This window comes from Silurus meridionalis, chromosome 6 (genome assembly GCF_014805685.1).
Source record: "Silurus meridionalis isolate SWU-2019-XX chromosome 6, ASM1480568v1, whole genome shotgun sequence".
In the NCBI taxonomy this organism is placed as follows: domain Eukaryota; kingdom Metazoa; phylum Chordata; class Actinopteri; order Siluriformes; family Siluridae; genus Silurus; species Silurus meridionalis.
The window spans coordinates 28,292,779-28,308,470 of NC_060889.1; the positions used below are offsets into that span (position 1 = coordinate 28,292,779).

General features: G+C 38.6%; 1 protein-coding gene across 1 annotated transcript; it reads right to left on the reverse strand.

Moving 5' to 3' along the window:
* Positions 1–108: 108 nt before the first annotated feature.
* Positions 109–14,957, reverse strand: si:ch211-188c16.1 (uncharacterized protein LOC562677 homolog). Its single transcript, XM_046851955.1, has 19 exons — positions 14,829–14,957; positions 12,186–13,047; positions 11,893–12,081; positions 10,770–11,205; positions 9,908–10,023; positions 9,810–9,832; positions 9,694–9,734; positions 8,188–8,335; positions 6,714–6,873; positions 5,738–5,861; positions 4,919–4,953; positions 4,508–4,571; positions 4,375–4,409; positions 3,185–3,248; positions 2,672–2,761; positions 1,336–1,349; positions 1,087–1,120; positions 853–933; positions 109–557 (listed from the first exon to the last, which is right to left on the reverse strand). Exons 1-18 carry the CDS (start codon positions 14,829–14,831, stop codon positions 861–863), a joined length of 2,511 nt encoding a protein of 836 aa, XP_046707911.1. The 5' UTR covers positions 14,832–14,957; the 3' UTR covers positions 109–557; positions 853–860.
* Between the last annotated feature and the right edge of the window lie 735 nt (positions 14,958–15,692).

The following is a 15,692-nucleotide window of genomic DNA, read 5'->3' on the forward strand; positions in this document are numbered from 1 at the left end:
AGTAACCAAATTCATAACCAGAGATCTAAAAAAAATAAGCAAAGCAATATGAAGCAGAAAAAGGAAATAAATATGATCTGTATAAAAACACACAAAGTGGATTTCAGGTTATTTTTCTACATGAATATATTTATTGTTTGCATTCATTCATAATTGACTGTTCATTCAAACATGAAAGTAAAAGGAAGAAAGCAGAAACACTGCAAAAAAAAAAAAAAAAAAAACACTAGTGCAAAACCTTCACTGCCCAAACGTGGTGTAACATTTTCACACCCATAAAGTGCTAAAGCCCTTTTTCTTTCAGAATCTTTAGAACTCGTTCACCTTTATAACAGCTGTTTTTTTTTTTTTTTACTTAATTCTCACACAGTCACGCTCTTCTGGCTAAAAGAGTTTTAGTGTTGAGTCGATTTGAAGATTCGGTCTGAAACCGATGCCCAGGAAGGAGCATTAGCATTCACAGCAGCAACCCTCAGAGAACTGGACCATGTTTCCTGAGAGCTAACAGGAGCGTGTGACCGAGTGTAAAACAGACGAGTAGAAACTGCATCGGTTATCTGAAAGAAAGCAAAAAAAAAAAATAATAAAATAAAAAAATAATAAAAAAAAAAATAAAAAAAAAGAGCATTAAATCACCACCTAAATTATACACTCCCTGGACACCTGACTTTTTCAGCCAAATGCAGTTTTTCTCCTAACCACAATGCTGGAGAAACAACTGGAGAACTGTCTTTGGATGTGGCATAAAATAGTCCCTTCACAGTGCGGTTTCTGAGACTGAAAGTATTGATTGGGGGGATTAACAAATAAAACCCAGAATCGATACCCAAGATTTTTAACTCCAAAACTAACCTGATAACTTAGAAAAAGTCAGCGTAGAGTTCAGGAGGAGGCAGAAGCTCAACGTCTGTGAAACTGAACTGGTCCTCCTCACTAAAGAACAAAGAAGCCATGGTCACTCCAGAGATTCTCCATCCTTAAATACACAGGTCTCATAAGCACCGTTTCAGACAGAGTTTTTCTGCACATTGTAGCTAAATTTACTGCAAACCTCATCAAACCAACTTTTCCAAATGGCGTACTTACATGTACGGAGGCTCCTCCACGTCACACAGCAAACCTTTCAGTAAACAAACAAAAAAAAAAAACGAATGACAATATTAAGAAGAGCAGGAAGCTTCAGGATTAAAACAGTCCTTTAACCCGTGAATGTTAATGACAATGTGTGGGCCATCCCATTATAAATCGAAAGTAGTGCCATACGCACATTTGTAAGTGCAAGCAATAAACAAACAAACAAACAAACAAACAAACAAACAAATAACTCTGACTCACTTGGACCACTGTTGCTGCAAAACCAGAACAAAAATATTAGTATATTTAGTAAAATATAACTTTTTTGTATCATGATACAAGGACTGTCTGAATACTGAATTCGGATTGGCTGAAAATTCACTAGTTTGCAGTCAGTTCTAAATTAATTAATTTGAAATTAATTAATTAATTTTCTAAACTAATTAATTTATGGACAACCCACCACTAAAAGTGTCTATTGTTTACACTTTGGTACACATTGTTTACTGTTTCACTGTCTACTGCCATAAGGATTTTCTTTGTATATACATTTTTTTTCCCTCTTTGTTTACATACCTATTTTTATATATCCTTATATTTTATATAGTTTTTTTTATACTTTATTTATCTGCTTTTTCTTCCCCCCACCCCATTCCCCTCATACCGGACCGTCGTATAAAGCATTTCACTGCATGTCGTACCCTGTATGTATGTGTATGTGATGAATAAAATTTGATTTGATTTGATAATTCCCTGTAACCAAAGCAACGTCCAGTTCCATTTCACATAAAAATAGATACATCGATTGTAATAATTTCCTAATGACTTGAGCTACATGAAGGATTTTTGCATGTGGGGTGACAGTGCATACGCTGATCCTGATAAAAGAGTCGAAAGATGAATTTGACAAACTGGAGAAGAAGCCGTTCAAATGAGAAATCAAACGAGCACCGAGAGTTAACGCCAACAGCTTCATTATTAATAGTCTCTTTCTCTCATAACTACGTATTCAAGCTTATTCAGATAAATGTAGTATTACGCACTACTGTGGTTAAGCCAATGTCCGACACCCTCATCAGCTGAAATGCCCTTCTTACCACACTGCTAAAAATCCACTGACTCATAATCCACTCTGTAGAGTGCAGCAAATGGTTTCTGTTATTATCGGCCATGAGTAATTGTGGTGTTATGCTATCAAAACATCTTCAATTGCACAATTGGAACAACTGGATAATATTGTTTATTTGCCCTCTCAAAATGTCTGCATGGCCCTGTACCTAGCTGTGGACTGTCTAGTTTAAAACAGACTACTGTGTAATATCTGTAAAACTTATTTTTGTCACATGCGTTTAAAATGAAGATAAACATTATTCATGCTTTTTATTTATTCAGCACTGATATAGTTTAGACTAGCCTAGCAGATAAACCACTCTAGAGCAAACATGGATGTCACACTAGATAACCTTCTCTATACGAGTTTGAAATGTCAAATTCATATACTTCCTATGACGTATCAAAGCTCTGGGTCAAAACCTACCAATAGAGGAGTAGTAGTATTTCTTTCTATTAGAAACAGAACAGAGTGAGGATACTGTACTTGATGGAAATAGAGTCTGCTTCGGCTTGCAGATCATTTCTGGTGCTCTGGAAGAAAACTGCAAGCTTCTGGAGAGCTTCATGATTTACACTGGGGAGGGGAAGAAACACATGAACGCTAGATTTTACCATCACTTTGTAAATCACTACAGTTTAAGCATTACTGCATTCAGTAGCAAGGAAAAGTCATTTGAAAATGAGTTGTTGACTAGATTGTTATTGCTGCTACGAGAAAGGAAAGCCATCTAACTGAGTATTGTCCCACCCTGCCCACACAATGCCCCGCCCCCCCCCGCTCCACCAATGTGATGAAACCTTCATCCTTGTGGAAAAACAAACAACGTGAGGTTTTACTGGATATCTAGTAAAGGATCTCTGATGTAAAAGTGACCCAGACTCACAATCAAAACTCCTCCACACTCCAGGCCTCCTCATTCAAACACATGTGCACCACCCAACCTGCTGAAAAATCCCCATAATTCAGTGGAATAGGATTTAATTTCTTCAAGCTTACTGTGAGGAAACGTCCTCCACACTTCCAGCACTCGGAGCATGGTGATTACTGGCAATAGCGTTGACTGGAATAAAGAATGAGTCAAACATCATTTAGACTAATTATTATAAAGAAACTAGAGGTTTGACCGCTTGGATCATACTTGCTGGTAACTGATTAATCAAACGATAGTTTAAAAATGAATACTGTTTAAAAAAAAAAAAAAAAAAAATTTATGTATTTTCAATGCTCTGTTTTTTTGTGAAGACTTTTAAAGATGGCCATTTTAAGCATTACAGGTCATCCCTGAGTTACGATGAAGATGCGTTCCAATGACCCCATCGTAACTTGAAAATACTGTTAAGTGGAGACATGGCCTAGTCTACCCAGGAGTTTTAAAGAATGGTGATCAGTATGGGATAGTATACAGTTATTTATTAATTTTTTAAACAATTCTTCTTTTGGCTGCTCCCGTTAGGGGTCACCACAGCCGATCATCTCTACAGCTGCCTTTTTCAAACCAGCATGTTTTCCCTCACCACATCTATAAACGTAATCATTTAACAAAATACACTACATAAATAATCACTATCAAAATGTATAAAATGTACAGTATATATGTTTGTGGCAGTGGGTGTTGGTTCGTAAGTGGAAGGCAGAGTTTGTCTGGCAATGGCAATAAAAAAGGAGAGAGAAAAGAGATGAAAAATTTGAAAAACCAATTAAACTTTGTCAAACGCTGGTAAGAGTAAGGAATCTTAAGGAGGGAGACGTGTACATCCTAGAAGCTTCCCAACACATTGTACAAAAAGGTGTATATATATATATATATATATATATATATATATATATATATATATATATATATATATATATATATATATATATATATATATATATATATATATATTTTTTTTTTGCAGGCGAATCATCATAACTCTGGGATTACCTGTGCTATTTGATTTATACCAAATGATAATGCTTTGAAGTAAGATTCCATTTGTAACATTAACTGAAGTAAATAAATGCTTTAAAAGTATTGTTTATTAATTCTAGAGGCTGCTCTTGTATTGTATGAGGACAGCAGACCCTCTCAATTCAGACGCAACCTGGAAAAACTATCGACATGGATTTTTGCAGTTCCAGCAAATAAATGAATTGATGGACCTCTAAAAGGAACCACTCAGAAGAAAAAGACAGACAAGACTTACACATATCAGGCATTGAGACCGCACGGTTAGGACACCTGGATTTCCACACACAAGAAAAGAAACACCAGTCTGAATCACAAATTCATCCTCAATACAAATAAAGCAGATAAATAATAATGCTTCTCTTACGTACATGTTTTCATGTAAATGAGCCAAGGATTCGTCCTCCCCGGTCCACTCCTCACTATCATCCGTGACTGCAGAGGAAATCAGAAACATACAAACACTGGATTAGAAGCAGGCCAGCACTACAAGCTTGTTTTTTTCAGAGAGGGACCATTCAGGTAGGACATTTAGGACACAAGGTAAGAGAAGCTAGATTGAGATGGTTTGGACATGTGCAGGGGAGGGACATTGGGTATATTAGAAGAAGAATGCTGAGGATGGAGCCACCGGGCAGGCAGAAAAGAGGAAGACCAAGGAGGAGGTTTATGGAAGTGGTGAGGGAAGACATGCAAGTGGGTATTTTGAAAAAAGGACAGCATGGTATACCAAGCGACCAAGCGAACGAAGATGATTCACATGCAAAGACAAAGGGACTTACAGCTGCTTGTGAGAACCGGGTTGTAATATGAAGACCTGCTGGAGATGCAAATGGTGTTAGAACCTTTTTTTTGTCTTTTAAGCAGTAAAAATCTCACGGATATGTAAAGCATTTCAATTGCATGTACTGCGTATAATAAACAATATTTCTTTTAGATTACATGTATAATAGGCGGTATGGTGGTAGCTCAGTGGTTGCTGGGATTTGAACTCATGACCTTCTGTTTCAAAAGTCCAATGCCTTTGAATTCAATGGGAAGGTGGAAACTCCGTGGTTAAAGCTCTGGGTTACTGGGTATTGCCAAGCTAGCACTCTTGGGGCTCTTGAGCAAGGTTCTTAACCTTCAGTGTTCCAGGGGTGCTGTACCATGACTGACCATGAGCTCTGACCCTAGCTTCCCTACATTACTGGGATATGCAAGAAAATAGAAATTCATTGCCCTGTAAAGGGACACGTGACAAGTATAAAGCAGTTTTCCTCTTTTCTTTCTTAACCAATGAGCTACCAGGAGGCCATAAGTTCAGATCCCAGCACCACCAGGCTACCACTATTGGGGCTCTTGAGCAAGGCAATGAAGCAATATTATAATTGTTAGCCAATCTAGATATAGATAAGAATTTATGGCAAAATGGAAGAATTGTAAAGGTTAATGTGTGCTTTAGAGTGCGCCTTTATTTCCATTGCTTCAAAAAAATTGATGTCCCATTTCATATTCAATTATCTGACTACATATTTATAATATAATCTTTATATTTATAAAATTTGCTATTTGCCCTCCTGGTTAGATGCATATTTCAGATATGATATATGATCCCCCACCTGCTGCTGAGGCTGAGCGTGTCAGCCTCGCCGTGTCCTCTGCCAATTGCCTGCGAGGCTCGTTTCCCCAACTCCAACATCTCCTTCATATTCAACTCCACATTCATCACTGAAATATAGCCATCTACACACACACACACACACACACACACACACACACACACACACACACACACACACACACACAGTTACACCATAACAGAAGATACACATCACATGGGTGTCAAAATGTGCACTAGTTTTGATAATATATTAATTACTAGTGATGGGTTGTTCATAAACGATTTGTTGATTCGGAATGAGTCTTTAATGCGGTTCAGAAGAGCGAGTCATTTTGAACAGGTCTATAATTTGACTCAGAACGACCAATCTCAGAGTGATTCCGTTAATTTTCTACTATACGCGCATGAGCGAAGCATCGCAAAATCTCTGTACGTTATGTACAGGAAAGCAAAATGTACATTATTTACAGGAAACCAAAATGTATAGGAAACCGAAATGAAACCGAACTGCAATTAACACTATGCAGTTATATATAAATATTTAAAATGATTGGAACTATAGTTAAAGTTGATGTATAAAGTCCTGTTGGGGGATCTGCTTATTGTACAATTTAACGTTTCAATTCGTTCCTAATCTAAGGAAAGAAATTAACTAAATGACTACTGATGGCCGAGATTCAAAGAACCGAGTCACTAAAATGAACCTACCTTCCCAGCGATATTAAATAAACTCCACTAGAGGGCGACATTATCCCAATGCTCAGGGACTCTATATAAATGGTTTGATCATTAAAAGAAGGAATGAGTAATGTAAGGGATATCTGTACGAAATATTCTCTAATTTGTCCATTACGAACCTGTTCTCCCCAAACCCACCACTATACCTTCTCTACAGAGAACATGAAGCCGCAATGATGCCACACTGTATTAAAAACCATTAGTGTAAGTGCAGTTTTGCAGCATGGCCTCCTTACACATGTTCTGCGAGTCTCTGGCGAGCCATTTGCCCTTGGGGCAGTTGGTGGTTCGGATGATGCTGACCGTGTCTCCACTCTTCACCTGAAGGTCGTGTTTGCGCAGTTTGCTGGCAAGCAGGACGCGAGCATGATACATGGGCTCCTCCTGTCCGGTGATCTACTGGGGCAAAGGGAGAAGTGAGACGACTAAATAATAGTGTTATTTATTTTTTATCTGTTTACATTTTCAGGTGAACCTTTAATGGCTTTCTACAGATGATCGTCACGTAACTGAATGATCTGCAACACCAAAAGACCTTCTAAACCAATCAAAATCATCCTTGACGTGTTTTTTACTTTAACGCATATGCAAGATTCCATCTTGTACACACACACACACACACACACACACACACACACACACACACACACACTATATAAGCAAAAGTATTGGGACACCTGACTTTTCCAGCCATTTGTGGTTCTTCTCCACACTCTTACCACAAATTTGGGGAGACGCAATTGTATACGTCTTTGAATGTGGTGGAACAAAATTTTCCAAATGTGCACAAAGCTAGTTTCATGAAAATGTGCTTTCCAAAGGGTTGGACGAATTGTGGAAGATCTGCTATAGGAGCTTTGACCTCATCAATAATAAACATGGTGAATTGGGTGAAGGCTGTATCAACAGCTCTGCGGTGGAATGAAATCTTTCACATCTCCACAAAATCTAGAGAAGCATCTTCCCAGAAGAGTGGACCTTATTAAAATGGCGAAAAGTGGACTAACTGCGGAATGGGATGCTCAAAAAGAACAAACACAACAATCGTATGATCAGGTGTCCACAAACTTTTTACCATTTATTGAATCGGAATCCACTTTATATAATTTTCTTCCTTCAAATGAAGCACTTGGCCACTGTTTTTACTCTTTCAGCCATTCGATATGAAGTCAAAGTCAGTGCGAAGGAAAACAAATGTCTCTCGAACAATACTTTGAAACCATCAGTGTGTTGAAAACGTCCACTTCTGCTGATGGTAATAACGGCTTAAGCTGCACAACCGTGAACGAAAACAAAGACGGGAGCTGGAATGAGACCGAATCCTCATCTCTATTGCTTTCTGAGCATTGACAAGACTCGAGCGATTCAAAGGATTTGAAAAATGGATGCTGAGCCTTTGAGCTTTGCAGCTTGACAGGTAATAATTTCGATTGTTCGAGTGTACTTTGTTATCATCGGAGAAACGTGTCATCTTCGCAAAAAAGATAATAAGCACAGCCAAAAACCCCTGAAGAAATACGCACATGCTCGAATGTCGGTGTGTGACTGTGAGCGCGGTTTGCTTGGATGTTGCTACAAAAGGACTGGTGGAAGTGGGAGGGTTACGCCCTGACAAATTTCTACATGGATCACCAACGTCCATCAAGACGGAAGTGATAATTCGCATGGAGCAGGAATTAGCGGATCCCTGAGACAGAATCACTTGCTCACTTTGAACTTCTTTTTCATTTCGTTTTCCCTTTTCTCCTTCTCCTTTTGCTCTTTCTTCTCTCGCTCCAGACGTTGCTTCTCTCGCTTCCGTGCCTCTTTCTCTTCGTGGTGGTCAGGGCTTGAGCGCTCCTTTCTCGCCGATGCAGAACTATAAGAGACGGCAGTGGAAGCGTAAAACTTTAGATGATTGATGCACGACACGAGAGATTTACGTGCTTCAGACATTAGATTTACTATAGAATCAAAATACTTTTGGATGTGGCATGAAATTGTTCCATCATTTAACCTAGGAGACTCAAACCTGTTCCAGCATCACAATGCCCCAGCTCCATGAAGATCTGCATTACATGCGTTGGAAGATATAGAAGTTCTCCTGCTATAGAGGTCCAACCCTATTAGGATAAATGTTAATGCTGACTGCACCCCAGGCCTCCTCACCTCACCTGCCTCAGTATCTGACTTTACTAACATATCCTAAATTTCGAATATATAGCAGAACAGACGAGTGGAGCTTAATATAACAGCAAATAGACACCTAATGAGGAATAAAGATGTTCTAAGTAGGTATAATGAGACTGAGATCACCATGCAATTAGGGAAGTAATGTGGATTGGAAAGGTCATGAGTTCAAATCCCAGCACCAGCCAGCTGTCACTGATGGCCCTTAACTTCGAACTGCGCAGATGTATAAATGAGGTAAAATATGCCAAAGGTATTGTGTACAGATAAACCAAAAGAAATTACAATTAGCATAATTTTTCAATGCTGTTATAGTAAACAACTTTTCTTTTTTTTTTTTTTTTAAATAAAAAACACCAACACCACCACCTCCCAATCGGAATCAAAACTGCACTGTGGTGTCATTTGCGATATTTAATATGCACACTACTGCTGCTTACTACTGACACCATATCAAGAGGGACTTGTAAACACACATTCATCCAGAGAGACTTGGTTCTCAGTTATATGGTCCAACATCTTTTTCACTGAACTCCACAAAATCAATCAATGGGAAGACGCTACATTGGAAGACTGTCTTTGTTGCGCATTAGGAATAGTGAACAGGTTTATATTTGCACCCTATAAAGTATCGTACTACAGGCACACATTTAATCTGTGTACAGTAAAGGAGACTTTGTGTCAGCCAGACATGTCGCAGCATCCAGATTGTTGAAATTCCTGGAGGGAATCATTTCTTGGAGATGGTTGGATGAACCAGAAGGAGTTACTATCACACACTTTAGTCACATTCAAGACCATTTGAACAAGTGATTCAAAGAAATTCTCCACCCAGCTGGGGAAATATTTTGCCAGCACTCATAGCATTGACTGTAGTGTAGTACCTGTCCCAGACAGCAGGGGTCACACCACTGGTTCAAAGGGCCCATTTGACCTGCAGGGGAGTGAGATTTTTTTTTTTTTTTTCTAAATGTCCAGGAAAAGCAGAACAATGCATTCAATATCCAGACAAATTTGACACAGAAAATAAAAAAAAATCCTTCATACCACTGTGCAACATGCCATAGGCTCTTTCGTGTGTCCTCTTTCTGTAATAAGAAGAAAAATTGAAACAAAAGTCATACCACATCTCTAATTCCTCTAATGATGAAAATCAGACTCACCCCCGGCGACTCAGCATAGGGATCTGAAAACACAATATTAACACATTATCAACAGCTCCTCAGTCACCTTGATCATTATAAACAGCCTCAACACTTACTCTTTGGAGCTCCTTTGCGTTTGCGAGAATGCTGCCCAAAACTGTATTTGCTGATCGACTCTACCTCTTCGTAGATGTTGTCACAGGTTTCATAATAATCTTCCCGCTGGCTGATGCTGAAACAAACCAGTAAGTGAAACGCGTTCTCTCTAATTGTTTTTTTCTTTATTAACTTTTTCCAGCATAATACAAGAAAAAAATAGAGGTGGGCTTTCATTGCCTGCCAGTAACAGTGACGGAGCCATGGCCTCTACATTTATCAGACCCATTGGAAGAAACATGGCCTCTATGCAATAGTAGAGATGTGCCTTTAGTGCTTGATCGTCCCAGTAAAAGGACATGACCACAGAATGTCAGTCCCAGTAAAGGAGGTCTGTCCTCTATACCCTTCAGTCCCAGTAAAGGAGGTCTGGCATCTATACCTCTCAGTCCCAGTAAAGGAGGTCTAGCCTCTATACCCTTCAGTCCCAGTAAAGGAGGTCTGGCTTCTATACCCTTCAGGCCCAGTAAAGGAGGTCTAGCCTCTATACCCTTCAGTCCCATAAAGGAGGTCTGGCTTCTATACCCTTCAGTCCCAGTAAAGGAGGTCTAGCCTCTATACCCTTCAGTCCCAGTAAAGGAGGTCTGGCTTCTATACCCCTCAGTCCCAGTAAAGGATGTCTGGCTGCTATACCCCTCAGTCCCAGTAAAGGAGGTCTGGCTGCTATACCCCTCAGTCCCAGTAAAGGAGGTCTGGCCTCTATACCCTTCAGTTCCAGTAAAGAAGGTGTGGCTTCTGTTCTCTCTAAACATTACTGCTTGCAAAATATGATGCATGTTAACACAAGCAGCAATACATATTCCACAATTAATAGAAACAAACCTTGGTTCAGATGGTAGTTCACTGGTGATATAAGAATCGGTCATTACGTTCTGGGGGTAGTTCCTTAGAATCTCCGGGGTCACAGCTTCCTGGAGCTGAGCTTCAAGTATCGTGATTGATTGCGAATCAGCCACATGTCCTAAACCTGCTCTGTGGAGATCATCATCCACCACCTCTGCAGGCCCTGTATCATGCTTCTGGATCGCATCATTGTGAAGATAGTCATCAACCGCCTCTTCAGGTTCTGGCAGGGGAGCACTCATTTCTGCAGCCTCCGTCTTAAGAGCCGCAAGGTTTACATGGGTGTTTAAGGCTTCCAAAACAGAACTGGTAAAATCTAAGAAGTGAGGAGCATCAAACTGAGGGAGTGGGGGCACTGGGGTATTCTCAGCAGCCACAGATTCAGCAGCTACGCTGCCTGAATTAGGAGCCAGGTCTGGAAAGACAAACATTTAGAACGTACAGTAACGTAGCAAAGTTTATGGCTTACAACGCAACATAGTGGGCAAATGGATGCGAGGTATTATGCAGAGAGGGGGATCATTTTTAGCCTCTATACCTATTTTGGGTGGGAACTGTATTATCCAGTTACATAGAAGGTGGTATTAAAAAGTTTTGAGACTTGTTTTGTAACAGGCCAAGAGATGGGTGCGGAAGGCATTGCAGAGATCCAGCACATATAGCAGAAGATGCTTGACATGCTTCGATAAGAAGAGTTCCATGACACCTTCCAGAAGTGGCAGGAACACTGGAAGCACTGTTGCTGTGCAAGGGGACTATTTTAAAGGTAATAGTGTGTTAACTTAGATTAATAAAGTACTTTTTATTTAAACAAAGCAAGTCTCAAAATATTTGTGATACCACCTTAAACAGTTAAAACAGAATATAACTGATCAAAATGTATTGTTCAAAGCCCCTCAAACATGGCTGCTGTTTTCTGCCTCCAAAGCATTCAGTTGTTAGCTACTACTTCATGATGTCCATCTTAAGCAACAACTCTGCAGATCACATTTTGGAAACGCATTTAAAACTTAAAATTAATCTTCCAAAAACTAGCCCTAAAAGCCCAATTTATTTTTTATCAAACAATATCTGGTCTGTCTATCTCAGATGATAAACTTACTCATGGAGGCACCAAGCTTGTTGGTCCTGTAAGCAATCAAATCAACTTGTGGTGGTCTTGGTGGTTTCATGGGTGGGGGCCCCAATGTTGTCACTCCTGGCAAAGCTTTAATGAGAGGAGGCACACAAGAACCAGTCTGGACTGGTTTCATGTCACCATTCAGGTGAAAAACAGGCTCCGGTATAGATTCTACACAATAAAAAAAAGAAAAAGAAAAAAAATTGCAATTTTCTGGTATTTACAGATCTTTCCCCACTCCAGATAAGAGTTATACAATCATTTGGTCAACTTACTATGATTGATACCATTGGCTTGTGGTAAATTCCATTCATTGACGCTTGGCGAGATTACAGGCTGATATCCTCCTGACCTTAGAGATGAAGAATCTGCATTACGCTGAAAGTTCTCATACTCAACAGGATAAGGAGGGCTCCTCATCAGTCCTTTACTGGAGTAGAAGCTCTTGGGTCTGGTATAACTCAGAAGGTTCTTGGGTGAGAACTTTTTTTTGGCTCTCTCCAGAGTGCTGAGGACGCTAGAAACGTTCCCACCGTCAGACAGATCTTCGGATGTAGGAGACTGTGGCAATGGCTGCTCTGGGCTTGGACAAGACGACCCTGGGTTTGACCCCCCATTGTGATGGCTAAATCCATTCTCCACAGTGTGCATCCTGCTGCTTTCAGGATGTTCTGTGCCTTCCAAAATTTCCTTAATGGACTTGGAAAACTTAGCCGGCTTGAAAGGCGTTGGCATGGTCTTCTTCTTGCACTTGATTGGAGACGTGACCAGCTTGGAGGACGCGATGACCTCCTGCTTTGGAAGGTTATTAGATGATGAAAATGATGCAGGCAGCACGAGAGGCAAGTGACGATCTTTGAGCGAACGTCTCATGACACCACTTCCGACACCGTTCGTGTGAGGTGGAAAAGATGGCGCGGTGCTGGGCCGTTTAATCGAAAGCATCTTTTGGTCGTCTCTTAAGTTAAAGGGTGGGATGGAAAAATTTTTGTCCTCAGCAGAAGAATTGGTTAAAGAATAGACATGACTTACTATAGGTGGAAAGCGTTTGGGTTTGTCAAGACCCACCAGCCTATTTTCCAGCTGACTCTGCTCCTGAAACTTGGCCCGGAGGGACTTAAAATCAATAGCAGCCTCCTGTAGGGGGAGAAAAACAGCAGAAATGCCAGAAGACCTTTATTATAATGTCAAGCGTGTAGTGGACAAATGTGTTCTCTTAGGGGAGTTGGTTTGCACTTCAAACATTGAACGACTACCAGATTTCGACATGAACACGACTATCACACCAAGTCTCTGATTTGACTTCAAATTAGCTGTTAAAGATCTACAAATGATGCAATTTCCAATATGAAGATGTAAAATTTTACACAAAAATGGATACGGTTTTGGATTGCAGGTTGTACAAAGACAAATTTAAGACCACGAACAATGAAGACCTATCTCAACATGACATCAAAAACAAAATACGGTGTTTAGCAACTGGCCTTAACAGAGGCCTAAATTAGTTTAAGCCAACTATCGCTAAAATTAAGATTTCTTTAGTCGTGATCCATTTTTTTAAATGAAATGGATCCACAAAGAGATTGGAAGCAAGATGTAGACAATCTATTTGAATAGGTATTTTCTCAATTTGGAAAAACTTAGGGGGGGGGCAGGTTGGTGGGGAATGAGGACCAGCTTTGTGAATTTTTTTTATTAGAGGTGACATATTACAAGCATATAGCTGTATTGCTTATAGTTTCAATAGCTGTTTAAGGTATTAATAATCCATACTTTCATTGACCTATTAGCTTTCACTGATTTCTAAACTTGCATTAGTTAAGCAGATGCTAAAATAATGCTTTATATTTATTTCTAAATATAATGAAATCGTAAACAAGAGGAAACATTTATATAATACAGTTCTTTTATAATACAATGTTTCACCTGTCCCCCAATTTTTTTGCTTTTCATTTTGAAAAATTTTATAATTTTATATATATATATATATATATATATATATATATATATATATATATATATATATATATATATATATATAAAATTTTGTTGTTTTTAGGTTTGATTTCTAGAGGTTTTTAAGACTAAACTTATAGGAAATACATTAAGTTATTTTATATTTTTCAGGACCTTGACTTCTTCCAGTGGCAGACTGTCAGGGCCAGCAAGTCCTTCTCTTCATTTTAAATCCCCAGGAAAACCGTAACACATGGAGGAAAACGCACAACATTTTGCAGGGGTCATTTGATGAGGTGAATATCGATGCTTCTGCTGGAGATGATGTATGCAGGAGGTGCAGTTGTGGCTACAGTGAAAGGAGATTAGTTGAATTGTGTTTATTGGGTTTCTTACATTAGTAATGACAGAGCGAAATCTGCCGATGAGAAACAATGTGATGCAGCGCTCTGTTATACTGCGTTTCTTTATAATAATGATGGTTTTGTCGTTATATTGACAGTTGTGATATCAATGACGGAATTGTGAGGTGGATTGGTTCAGGTGGGACACCACTGGAGGCCTGGGCCCGATTTTATTAGAAGGCACATTAAGAAGACAAGAAATGTCACAATTTAACTCTTAAAAACAAAATAAAGCACAGCTGTGAACCAAAACCCAGTCCAGATGAGTAGCTTGGGAATCTGATAAGAGATGCCAGGAGTTTTCCAAGATGATGTTTTTATATTTTAACTCCCAATATGTTCAAATTACAATGTTGAAAACACAATAAAAATAAAGAGAAAACATTGAAGGAGAAGGTGAGTCCAAACTCAAGCATTCGCCCGGTTATTAGAACAAACAACACGCTGCTGCCGGCGTTTATAAACAACAAAATGTTCAATTTAAAGTGGAAAACGCTGAAAAATATCCAAAAAAACAACGTAAAAAAACGAGCAAAAGCGTGTAAAACGGCTCCTTACCATGTGTGTTCCCTCTCCTCATACACTAACAAGACCGCAAAGCAGCTCCCACCGACTGCGCGCGCTCATTAACAAACCGCGCTCTGCTCGTGCACGCAGTCAATTAATGCGCGCTCTTACCTGGAAGCCCCGTGAACGCGCAAGGATGCGCGCACTGCGGCCGTGGAAATACTTTTTTAACAGTCATTGAAATCCAATATAAATATGATGTATTGTAATTATAAATATTCTAATTACAATATAAAAATGTGTTCGCGTTTGGTGCAAATAGTTTTGATCAACTGACTTTTTTTTATATTTGAAATCAAATTATAGAATATAATTATAATATGATGTAAAAAAAAAAATAATAATAATAATATTTGCATTTTGTGCAGCAACTGACATTTAGTATAAGCGTATATATATATATATATATATATATATATATATATATATATATATATATATATAAAAAAAAATATGCAAATAGTTATATATAAAATATATATTGTTCCTAATGAAAAAAAAGCATTTTAATGCAAATTGTTTCAATCAACTTGATTTTTAAATATATACTTAAAAACCTTATATTTTGGATCAAATAATTTTTATTTTTTATTTTTTGGACTGAATCGGTTCATTCGAATCAATTCATCAAAAAACAAAAACAAAAAAGAGCTGATTCATTCGACTCCCAAACATCAAATTAAAAAATTATGGCATTTAATTCCTTTTTTTTTGTTTACACAGTAATCAAAAACTGAGATTAAAACAGTGGTTTCCATAGAATAATTTCATGATTTATCATTCATTATAACAGTTATTGATCGTGATGCTAATAAGCTTTAGGTAAACGTAGGTAAAATGTTTATATAATGTTTT

Coding starts and splice junctions, on each gene's coding strand:
- si:ch211-188c16.1 (XM_046851955.1), bottom strand. Junction 12,082..12,185: donor AGCCAATGGTATCAATCATA/GTAAGTTGACCA, acceptor TTTATTGTGTAG/AATCTATACCGGAGCCTGTT. Junction 6,874..8,187: donor AAATGAAAAAGAAGTTCAAA/GTGAGCAAGTGA, acceptor TTGCCCCAGTAG/ATCACCGGACAGGAGGAGCC.